General features: G+C 40.5%; 1 protein-coding gene across 5 annotated transcripts in view; it reads right to left on the bottom strand.

The window, feature by feature from the left end:
* The window catches only part of PLEKHG1 (pleckstrin homology and RhoGEF domain containing G1), a 133019-nt gene that overhangs the window by 3763 nt on the left and 116703 nt on the right, over window positions 1-12553 (bottom strand). For all 5 annotated transcript variants that reach the window (XM_051615030.1, XM_051615027.1, XM_051615026.1 and 2 more), the window contains 10 exons: window positions 11073-11255; window positions 10889-10984; window positions 10687-10773; window positions 8134-8167; window positions 6888-6983; window positions 5609-5647; window positions 5125-5147; window positions 4075-4293; window positions 2770-2886; window positions 292-1951 (listed from right to left, as the gene is read on the bottom strand). In XM_051615030.1, coding sequence (XP_051470990.1) covers window positions 292-1951; window positions 2770-2886; window positions 4075-4293; window positions 5125-5147; window positions 5609-5647; window positions 6888-6983; window positions 8134-8167; window positions 10687-10773; window positions 10889-10984; window positions 11073-11255 — 2554 coding nt within the window. The remainder of the gene's footprint in view (window positions 1-291; window positions 1952-2769; window positions 2887-4074; window positions 4294-5124; window positions 5148-5608; window positions 5648-6887; window positions 6984-8133; window positions 8168-10686; window positions 10774-10888; window positions 10985-11072; window positions 11256-12553) is intronic.

Here is a 12553-nt window from a genome sequence, read left to right as displayed (position 1 = left end):
TAAAAAGGCCAGTAATGAGTCAGGCATAAGTTGTATTTCCAGCTTAAGCTGAATTGATCTTTCCTGACACTACCTCACTATTTATTCCCAGATTTATCAAGTAACAACAAGAATTTATTGTGATAGAAAGGCCTATTCACATTAGAAGCAGGAACAGAAAACTAATTTCAGAGGTAACTCAGAAAACGCAATGCTAATACTCAACTAGTAAGGTGGGGAAAATTCAAAATCTTCCCATTTCAATTAAAGTTACTGAAGTAATATATCTGTAAATACATATTTTTGACGTACCAATAGCAGGACCACCCTGTTTCTTCTCCTCCAGAATGGCAGCAAGATCTTTGTGTTTCAGTTTTTGTTGTCTGCTAGCTGGCTGTTCCTGCTCTGGGCTTTTAACTTTCAAAAGTTGGTTAGCCTTCTTTATTTTTTGACTGTACTGTCTTGCCATCATAAAAACTCTGTTTTTTGTTTTATCCACAACAGCCAAGTCATTTTCCATACCCTCTGTGTGCACGTTGGACAGAACACTATTGGCAGATTCATATGGGCTATCTACAAAAGGCACCTCACTGGAGAAGGAAGATCTGTTCAGACTCAAAAGAGAGTTCTCCTTGTATGGTGTAGTGTCTTCAAGCCTGAGGTTAGCCTCACTTAAGGTGGCAGCCCTGGGCTTCACAGTTTTAGGGAAAATAGGAGTTTCTGGCAGAGAGAGAGTGGACAGTGAGTACTCTACATCTTTACTTAGTTCAGGTGTACTACCAGCATGCAACCGTTCCTGCATATCATCTTTACAAACAGGAAAGGCTGCAAGAAGACGGTCTCTTGTCTTTTCCTCGTTCTTCTTGATGTAGTTCTCCAGGTCATTCCAAATCTCATCTACTTCCTCTGAGAGTTTATCTGCTGCAGACTTATGGGAGAGTGAATCAGAGTTGGAGGAGCTATCTACTAAGCTCAAATAATCATTGTCGACAGGAACACGATGGTAAGGACTTTCATCTTCACTGAACTGGAGACTCTCTTCAGAAACAAACTGCTGTAAATTGTCACAACATGCAAAGTCTTTTTCCAGACCCAGAAAATTCCGCCTTTTAGCACTTTTTAAATTCAACAGTGGTGCTTCTGGGAGCACTATGGTGTCATAGATATTGTCTTCAACAATCCTGAGCTCATCCAGACTTGAAGTAGGTGCTTCTCTACTGAGTAGTATCTCATCCCTACTAGCACGAATGGAGGTCCTGTTTTGATTTTGTGTCCTCTTTTTGGAGGGTGAATCTAAGCTGCTTTTGTTTTCAGCCTCGTAGAGAGAGTCTCTAGCAGATCTCTGGGGACCGCGGTCTGTCTCCTCCCTTCGTGTCAGACCCATCAGCTTTAAGTCTTCATAGCTTATATTATCATAAACATGTTCAATATCATCGATGGTCAGCTCCTCTGAAGATTCAGGATACACATTCATACTGCTCACCTCTGCTCTCTTTGCTTCCCTTCGAGAACTGCGCTCCCCAATTGTATACCTGGCGCCAGCTGGACACGTGTTACTTTCACCAGCACTACTGGCCCGCCTAACAACTTTGTGACGAGTGGGGCTGGAAGTCTCATTTTGATGTACTACTCCCAGGTGCCAGCTGCATGGACGCCCAGAAGAACTCCTCCTCTCTCCACCAACAGTGGAACTGGCATTGGATGTAGACACTGATGGTACAAACATCTGATAATCATCTTCGTCGTCTTCATTCTCATAAGGTGGACGCCGGCTGGGGAACAATGCCTGCCTGATCTGATGGTCAGTCCAGATGTTTCTAATAGAGGTACTTCCCCCCAAGATATTCATGATTAGTGAGTTGCTCTGGGGTGTGCTGAATTGTCTAGGCAACTGTGGCTGTCTAGCTGTGCAGGAAAATGGAAGATCGGTATTCAACGGGGTTGACTCTTCATCTGAAGGGTCCTTGGAGCTCTGTGGAGATTTGAAATAGGCAGGTGAGGTTAGCCTATCCCCTGCAATAATACACCTTCTCTCTGTTCACAGAACTACCATTGCACTAGGGTGTCCCACAGCATGGAGTCAGGTGGAGATGGGCAGGGTGAGCAGGCTCCTTGCTAGAGAGCGAGGGAGCCAAGGCAGCAATGCCAGACTACTTTGCCCCCTAATCCTTTGCACGGCTCAGAGTTCACTCTTGGCGTTTAATAATATCTTACTTCAAATACAAGACACTGGCTCGTGCTAATGCATGAGTAATTAAAGACAAATTTGTTTGGCAGGGGTTAGATTAAACCTTTTATGCTAACTCTGCAGTTTCACAATTGGATTAAGCTAATCTGACTCTGAGCTTGTGCCAAAAGTTTTGTTCTCCTCCTTTTCTCCTTGCCTATAACCCTAGCAGAAAGGGGTGTTATGCTCTCTAGCACATGCCACTGAAAATTTCATTGTCTTCTGGGAGCAAGTTTTCATACAGCTCAGCTACCAGATCTAAATTACAGCAAGGCCACATGCCTGCTAATGCTAACATGAATGATGCTGTAGATGTTCCCAGCCAGAGGTTGGCAAAGAGGGAAAGATAATTCCTTTTGGCTTAAGTTAATGCTGATTGGTTAGGTTGTTTGTTTTCCCTGCCCCAAAAAGAATAGTTTTTCATCATACAGATGAATATTTCAATGTTATGAATATTGACACATGACATAAACAGAAGATGACTCACCTATCTAGGAACACAGATTTCTTAGACTTATTTATGATGCATAGCGAAATAGAAGTAAAAAAAAATAATTACATACCTGTGTTTCACACTTGTTGAGATTAATACTTCTCCGTTTCTCAACATTTTCAGCAGCTTGACTGTTAAGTCTTTTTCTTCCCCCTTTTGATTTCTGCAGTGAGTTTTGCTGCATTCCCTGTAGTTTAAAACAAAACAGCAAGAGAGGGGTAAATAAAATCTACAGCTCTTTGTTCAGTCTTGTTCAGAAGAATTACTAGAACAGGTCAGGTATCTACACCAGGAGAACAAAATGCTCATGAGTAGTTAGAGCACCAGCACAACAATGATTCAAAGCCTAGAAAATTTTCTTTACAAATAACCAGTTAAGTTAAATCAATCCATACATCTTGTCAGAAGGAGTTGAAAGCAGAAGCTGTGCATAAAATAAAGATGTAAAAGAATACAAAGAAACTGATGGAAAGGGCTTAATCTCACAGCCAAAGTTATGACAGGAGGTGGTCTCATGAAAGTTCATTTTTCAAAGTTTGTTTTTGTTTTGTTTTGTTTTAAAATAGGGAGGGGATAGTCTTGCTATCATTTGCAGTCTTGAAAATCAGAAAGAGGTCCAACTTCCCACAAAAAAACCAACATGCAAACAATCACCAGACAAACATATGGCCAGAACATTGTATGTTGAGCAGTGTGCAAATTAACTGAAGAGTGAAGGGCATGTATGGTGGGAGTGGGGGCAATCTGAGAAGATACTGTTGCCACAGATATGATTAAACAGTAAACTACTATTATACATTTTTATAGTGGTATTCTTTTGCACTTACTAATTCTTTTGTACTTATTCATGTCAGGAAGAGGGAAAATTACAAGACACTGCACTGATATGAGACACTTTTTTATCAAAGATTTACAAAGTAAGCACTGTCATTTCAAAGAGGACATGTGCAGTAAGCTTCAAAAAAAAGAGTGAATAATAGATTTTAGATAATTCACAAAATAAATGGACTACACAAGGATATGATGACCTCAGCATCAACTAAGCCAAACAAACTAAAAATTTACATTCTTTAACATAGTCACATTTCAAAATTCTCTTTTTCATAAATCCTACTCACAACATCCCATATTAAAGTTCATGTTCCAATCTACTACCAGCAGCCTGCAGATCAAGAAACACCACATCATATGTGGCAGTGCCTGCATCTTAGCTTAATGTAGCTTAAAAATATTAGCTTAAAAATATTTCTAAGAAGAAAGAGTTACTAACACTTGTAACATATTCCTGCCTCCCTTAAGTTTTACAGGTAACTTGAATCCCTCTTCCATTCTCTCCAGGAAAAAAGGGGTTTATTTTTTCCTCTCTTTTTCTTACCTGTTCAGACTCTTCTTCATCATCAGCATCAATCTGTTCTGTAGCAGAAGTCTGGAGATTTTCATCCTGATCACTGCTGTAGGCTGGCTCAATGGACTCTTGAAACTGGCTCTCCAGCCCACTGGATTCCAAGGAAACCTTCTTCCTAGAATTCAGCAGGGCGTCATTTGATCCTAGTTTGGTGGCTTTAGATAGCAGGGCTCCTTCAATACTGATCCGCTAAAAAAATCCCAAAAAACAACAAGAACACCACAAAACTTTGTTTAGAAGTTTATGGAGATTTTGTATTTTACATTAGCCTTAGAGGCAATGTTTAAGCTACGTTCAGTTAGCTGCACTGAAATTAGACTTATAAAGAAGTATGTAAAACAATCAGTAGTTTTCCACAGAATAATTAGAACTGAAAAAAAATATATGCAAAAAACCCCACCCCAATCATGGGCTTTAGTGTTATGGTATCCCAGTGAAGACATATCTAACATTCCCTGTTTGTAAAACTTCCCCACACCCTCACTTAAAATTCCATCCCAGCTAAAAGCCTTGGACCTGAAATTCAACATGAGACTTACAGACTGCATGGGGAACGTCATTACAAAGTCTTACAGAAAATGTAAAATTGGAAATGCTCATTTCCATCTGCTTAAGCTGTATCAGCTCTGTTTGGTCATATATCATGACTTAAATATATGATATATGTATCAGGATAAGGTGAAACCTTCATTTAATAAATGCAAAGACATGCTCCAAAGAATAAACACTACCTTTATAAACAAAACTTCCATGATTATAGTGGTATGTTAAAGTACCCTATAGTATTATTTAGTACAACCAATATATAGATCAGTCTTTTTTTCTTTATTGGATATTCCTGAAATAGCTGTATTTCTATTGCTTTCATTCCAATAATCTTATTCAAGATGTTAAACAACAATTGTGGTTTTGTTTCCATTCTTAAATACAAGACAAGCAAGAAGATGCCAATTTTACAGTAAGTACTGTACTCAAAGTCATTTGAATGTGCTAAATCAAGAAATACAAGAACTGGCTTACCTTCTGCATGTCGGGACTTACAGCTGAAAAGAGAAATACATACTTCATCATAAACGAATAATCAAACTGGTATCAGTCTACACCTGTTTTACTGCTACACTAGTATCCCACTTAAGAATTCCCAATGGAGGATTAAACGAAGCAGCAATTGAGCAAACAAACTACAGGGTCTCGGATAAAACAGAGGCAGCATGAGTTGCACTTGAGGTCCTGATTTTGCAACACTGACATGATACGGGCAACTACTCACAATAGCCACAACGGTGTGTTCAATTACCAGTTGCTAGGATGTTTACAGGACCAGAAACCAAACGTGGAAAATACATGTTAGATGTTACAACTAACATTTGTTTTCTTTGCAAACTTTGTCCCCCCCTGCCCAACAACGTGTTTAGGGGAAGTTATAGGAGAAAGGGAGCCATCTGTATTTGTTCTACAAAGGACAGAAGAACTACGTAAATCAACAGAAGACAAAGTAGCTTACCATTTGACTTCAAAACCTTATGGACTCTAGATGAGGGTTCTGAAAAAGACAACAATATGTTTAAGCACTTCAGCATTCCAAAGAAAGTCACAGGTACCTTGGACAACTTTTTATAACATGAGTACTAAAATTTAAGCTTCTGAGGCCCTGCAAGGAAGCTAGATTTTCATTTCTTAATCACCCCGTTTCCTCACAAATAAAGTATTTGTTGATGTGTCAAACCTACAGCTGCTACTAAAAATCATATGTGTTTCTTAATGCAACAGCAGCTGCCCTCCATACAGCAACCCACACATACATTTTCATCCCATGTTAAGATTTCTGCTTTCAAAAGACTTGGTCATCTCTGTTACTGTTCTAAGTTGCTGAAGGTTTCCTATTAGAAATATGAATGAGGTACCAACAGCTTAGCAAGGTTTTAACAACATAAGTAGCTGAGTGTTACACAGGAGGCCATTTGATCAGTATTTTGTATTATTCCATTTACAGGCAAAGCAGCACCAATGCAATTCTTCACCTCAGGAACAAAAGGAAGATGCCTGAAAAGTAATTGATTTATTTTTTTTTCAAACACAGATGCTGCTGTCCAACAAATCACTATGTCAATACTCTAATGAATCTTGTTTAAGTCATTCCCAGTACACAATGTTACACATTTCATATTAGAAAGGTCCTTAAGTACCTGAAGAGAGGAACACAGTGACTGCAATATGAAATCACCTATATAGAGAGACATTTGTAGTGGCTTCAAGAGGAAACTAACAGTATTTATGGATGTATGTTTGAGCTAAGAGAAAAAAAAACCAACAACAACTCAAAAGTCAGCTTAACTAACTCTCAAATCTCTATTATCCATAAGACAAACATTACACTAAGTAAAGGCAGTAATTATGTTTTAGTCTATCACAATCATGATGGAACCATTTCTGAGAGAGTAATTACTTAGGGTGTAGGGGTAGAAATGCCAGATTTAAATAATGTGACTGGCTTTCCTGCATATGCATTCTTTCATCCATTAGAAAGTACCAACTGTTCTTTACACATCCATGATTAGAAATGCATATCCATGAAATTAAATGCAAACAGTGGATTAAAAAAACCCAACACATACAAAACCAGATGTTTAATAAGATACTCCACCCACACCTGAGGGTTATTGTGCCATGCTAAAGCTGTGTGGAGTACTGGCTAAGGACGAATTGCAGGTGCCCAGCCTCACCCAACTCTAAACACCCCCATTTTCTCTCTTGTCATCTTGGTGGTAAAGGAGTTTATTCACCTGATTTCCTTCTCACTCTGTGAGGAGCACTGCCTTCTTTAGGCTGGTACGAAGATTTAATTTCTCCCTCAGGGCTATAGTGGAAGCCTGGGTGATCTGTGGAACAAGCAGGGGCACGAGGAATAAGAGAGTGACAAGGATGTAACTTCACATGCCTCTGCAGCTCTTTTCAGAGGCAGTGCCATCATCCCTTTATTACTGACAAAGTGGCATTTCATCAGAGCCTGAAGCAACACAAGCAATGTGATTTGCTGCTGTAGGGTAGTTGTTAACTACCCAGCCCTTTTGGTTTGTGCCTTGCTCCAGATGGCTAACCCTACAACATTTATGCACTATCCTCATCTTTAATTATTTGCCAGTTTCTCAGTCAAAGCCCTCTTGACCAATACAACTACATATGAAAAAAACAAGCCTACCTTACTCTAACACTTCCTCAGCATTTATATCACAGGAGTATTGTTCTCATCTCCCTATACTGCTAGGGATCACTGGTAACATGAAGAGCTAACACAGCTTGCACCAGCAGAGGCAGCAAGGAGAGGTGCAGCAGCAGGGACAGAGCAGATGAGATCACACTCTGAGCGCAGGCAGCAGCACCACACACGCTCTCTAGCCCTGGATCCTGAAACACGCACAGGTATAACCCTTAAAACACAAGCATGTTCCTGGGGCTGTTCTGCAGGTGTAGTTGCTTTCTGCAACTGCAGGAGGAGCTGCCACGCTAAAGGACTGCAGGTAATGGAGGACAGCCAGAGCAGGCAGCTTTGCAGAGCAGCCTTCTTTCCCTTCCAGAGGGGCAGTGCACACTGTGGGGAGCCGCCGGCAGCTTCCTTCGCTGTCCTCCAGCTGCAGGTGTGCCAGAAAGGTAAGGCATAAAAACTGCTGCACACTTCAAGCTGCATTTGCTTATTGCTAGCCCTTCAGTGGGTCCTAGTCAGATTGAGCTTATGGCACAAAATGGGAAAGATCATACATTTAGTCAGCATGAAATAAGCAAAAGAGGGTGGCCAGAGGTTACAAAAGGCCTAATCTGTTTCTTCCTTGCTTAACTTGTTGGTTGCTGATCAGTCAGCCAAATGCCTAGAGAACTCCACAGGATCTGCACCCAATTTTAGTTTTTCCAGCAAGGTCTTAAGCAACATAAGCCTGGCCTTCCTTCATCTCAGATGAAACCAACAGTTAAAACTAGACTTCTTAAGATGGTTTTATTAATTTTTAAATGAAAGTGGAAAAAAACCCAACTTACGTATGGCATCCATTTCTAGAATTGCCTGTTTGGCCTGAAAGAGAAACACAACAAATGAAAAAGTTAAACTATAAATAGAAGGACAAATTGCATTGCATATTACAGACAAGAGTGAGTTTATATATAAACATAAGCAAGTTTGATTTTTTAACTACTGAACACAGTTAGCAGCATTACTTTCTTTCTTTCTCTGTGTGCTGGACACGTTACACACCTGAAGAAGAATTTTGCTGGCAGGAGCTTACCAGAGCTTCACACAAAACCCTGCTGTTCATGGATCCAGCAACTCTGCCTTGCATGCCCACCTGCCCTCCTGGAAACCCAAGGGGTAGGAGCACATCCCTGAGGCATCAGAGGTATTTCTGGAGGGTGGAGTGATGGCACATCTGACTGCAAAAACTACTTTGGTATCAAAGATAGGGGCTGTGCTGCGCTGAGATCCTGCTGCACATGTTGGGTGTCTGGAGGTTTGTTTCCCGCAAGGAGGACACCCGTTGATACACCTCTCTGTATTGCTGAGATTGTCACAAAACAGGCCCTAGTGTCTGGGAATAACAAGTCTTTTTGTGATTCACAGAAAATTTCCTCCCTAAAAATCAAATAGTTTAAGTCCTTACTTATTTTTTAATTCTGAAGTTGTCATAGAAAACACTATCAACCTCGCTTCCTTTAAGAGTTTCCTTGAGGAACAGCTATTAAAATAAACCATCATTCATAGAATCATAGAATCATAGAATCCTAGGGGTTGGAAGGGACCTCGAAAGATCATCTAGTCCAACCCCCCTGCCAGAGCAGGGTCACCTAGAGTACATCACACAGGAAGGCATCCAGGCGGGTTTTGAATGTCTCCAGCGAAGGAGACTCCACAACCTCTCTGGGCAGCCTGTTCCAGTGCTCTGTCACTCTTACAGTAAAAAAATTTTTCCTGATATTCATCTTAAACCTCCTATGCTCCAACTTGTATCCATTACCCCTTGTCCTATCACTGGTCTTCACTGAAAAAAGCTTAACTCCATCGTCTTGACACTCACCCTTTACATATTTGTAAACATTGATGAGGTCCCCCCTCAGTCTCCTTTTCTCCAAACTAAAGAGACCCAGCTCCCTCAGCCTTTCCTCATAAGGGAGATGTTCCACTCCCTTAATCATCCTTGTGGCTCTGCGCTGGACTCTTTCAAGCACTTCCCTGTCCTTCTTGAACTGAGGGGCCCAGAACTGGACACAATATTCCAGATGTGGCCTCACCAAAAGCATCTCACGACTGCTTAAAATTTGTGACTTTTTTTTTTTATAGGAAAAAGAATAAACTAAAAAAAAATACTCTACATAACCTGCTTGCCCTTATACAGGTGCAGTTCAGTAATTATCCACCAGGTGTCATATGTGGACTACTTTGAAATCCTCCAAAATCTGGGCAGAGAGAAGTCTCACAAATAGCAACTACTGGTTTGTCAAAAAAATAAAAGAAAAATAATATTGATGCTAAAGCTGAGATCATGCTGCAATATTTGTTTTTACAACCTAATAAACTGCAATGAGCATTTACATTGTAAGCACAGATACTAGCATAAACATTATACCTTTGATAAACTCTGTCAACAAAAAGGAAAGAATTAATAATAGCAACTGCTAGAGATTCTTCTCCCATAATTCTCTTTTTTGTTGAAAATGGGAGTTCATACAGCACTGTGTATGCCAGTCACAGGTGAAATTTCTTGGCCATTACAGCATAAAATTCAGTGGAAAAAAAAAAGTCAATGAAACTGATCAGTGAAGGCCAAAAGAAAGCAGTAAAACTTGTTTAAAAAAAAAAAAAAAAAAAAAGAAGAAAAAATCCTGCTTCCACATGAGTCAGTGGCTGCTGTGTCATGGCAAGAATTAACCAGGGTGACCACTCTTTGAGAAGTGCAATATGTTATATTGGGAAACATCACCTGGAGCTCTAAGACAGGATTTAATAAATAAAAGGACCAGGTTTCCCGACTCTTAGACATTACAGCTATGAATATGATCTCGGTGCCTCATTTAATCTGGCATAAATCTTGCCAGCTGTCTCACCAAAAAGAGCTCAGATGTCATGGCTAAAGATGAGGGTTCAGGATGGGTGTGTGTATAAAGGTGAAGTGTGTGGCTAATGGCTTTACTGCTATGATACCTCACCAAGATAGATTAAAACTAGCTTGGTAGTGTCGGCACATACTGCAATTAGTGCTTTTTGGTGTTGTGCAGACAGGCAGTATCAAGCCAAGGTATGCTCTTACAGTGAAGCTTATTGACTTTGCATCTGTTACTCACATCTTAGCAGGCAAATCCTCATGTGGACAGCAATGCTGCTAACCCACTTAAATTCTACTCCTGTACCAAGCTCAGCAGCTGCTTTTAATAGAACCACCCCATTAATTTTGAGGAACTTTTAAAGACATAAGGACACAACATGTTAATTAATCTCCTGGTGTCTAAACTTTCTGTAAATTGCCATGCGTCCTGCAGCTAAGAAGATTGCTTTAAGCCAAATGCACATACAAGGAGGTAGTGAGCTTTTTTAATTTTTACCTTGGCAGGAATTTTAGCAGGATGGTTTTCTAGAATTAATCTCTTCAAGTGAAGAATCCAAAGGCGCTTGTCTTGCTGTGACTTTGCCTGATAAAAAAAATTGTAGCACTGTGAAAAAATGCGTTACTGCACTACACAGGCTCAGGAATAGCTGACAGTTGTTAGTCAGGTTACCCAGTAGGCAGGGAGGCTTCTGTCATACCTGGACAGTATGTTGCATCTTGGGATTTTTGTAGTGGAAGACGCTAAAACTAAGTGGTTCCTTTGGTATTACTTCAACAAGCATGAGATTCCCACACTGTAACAAAGAGAGACAACGATGTGAGTCATGAGGGATTTTCATGGAGACCCGGAGTCAGCAGATGACCACCTGCACTCCAACATACCAATATGTGAGCTTTGTATACAAACATCTCATCTCTCTTTTTTGTAATTAGCAGCAGCTTGTCGAAGAGGAACAACGTGCGCTCATTTTTGGCTCTCTGAATGCGGAATGTTCCTTCTAACACCAGCTCCCCATAACTCGTGAGGTCTGGCCCTTTCCAGTTCGTGAGCAAACTCTGTATCTCCTGCAACAGATCAAAGAAGAACAACCAACATCCATTTCAGATCATACTTAAAGACTCAAACAAGAACTGCTGAGGCCATTCCCACTCACTTATATGAAGTTCAGCATCTGACCGTGTAAAGTCACCATACACTGCTACTGAGGTTGCTACATTAAGTGCAACATCGCAGCCAGATGCCTGGAGGCCTGTTGCAAAGCCCTGACTAAAACACACCTCCTGAGTACTGGTTACCCATATATGAACCCAGCAAAAAGCCCAGAGCTCCCCAGGACAGCCTGCGGTGAAAGAGCACAACTCCATCTCCCTGGCAGCACAGCAATGGAGAATGGTCTGTAACTCAGTTATGAGACTTTTCTTGTGCCTGCTCCCCCCTTCCCTCTATGTCCCTAAACAATTTCTGTTAACTTTTCTCTCAGCCTGTGTATCCTCCCGAAGTTGTGTGGTCCTGCTCTGGATGAATCATAATGCCATCTGTGTGTCCTGTAGGCCCATCACAGAAGACACGTCTGTGAAGTGTCCAGATTGAAGAGATGTTTCTCAGAAGACTAAAAGACCAGAAGTGATCTGGTAAACTGATAATTTGAAGATGCCAAGATCTGTTTGTATTTATAAAGATTTGTATACACACCACAGGTATTTCTCAACTTAAATAATACTTAAGAAAAACAAAAGGTTGGAGAAACATCTAAGAACATCATAATAAGTCTGTGTCACTTAACCATGGCTATTCTTGTTCCCTTCAGTTGCTTGTTTTTTCTTTCAGTGGCAATGATATAGCACATAAGAATGGCACAGCAAATCATAAACGCAGATTAAACCTCAAGTAGAGAAATCTTTAAAAACATCCACCAGACTTTAAGCCTGGCAGCATTAGCAAAGCAGGCACAGATTTCTTCATCCTAGGCTGGTCTCTAGGACATCACACTTCAATACAGCATTCAGGTAGAAAACATCTCAGTATATCTGATGCAGAAATGCAGCCTAGAGCATTCACAGGAAGAAAATCCAAAAGCAGCACACACAAAAAAATAAAGAGGACAAATAAAAAAAATTCATATTATCAGGTCTATCTAGAATCTTGTAAATAAGTCAAGGTACAGAGCACAGGGATCACGTCCACCATTGCTGAGGGAGACTCTGAACAGGAACTGTTGCAGCAGTACCTGCAGCATTACAGACCAAATGGCAGTGTGATAGCCCACAGAAGACCTATCTTCATGGCTGCAGACACATTTTACTTTTTAAAAGGCTAAGTATGAACATAAACATTTTCCACAACCCCATACATTTGCCAGCTA

Source organism: Apus apus, chromosome 3 (genome assembly GCF_020740795.1).
Source record: "Apus apus isolate bApuApu2 chromosome 3, bApuApu2.pri.cur, whole genome shotgun sequence".
Classification (NCBI taxonomy): domain Eukaryota; kingdom Metazoa; phylum Chordata; class Aves; order Apodiformes; family Apodidae; genus Apus; species Apus apus.
The sequence above is the reverse complement of the archived record's forward strand: the minus strand, read 5'-3'. Positions and strand labels throughout refer to the sequence as shown.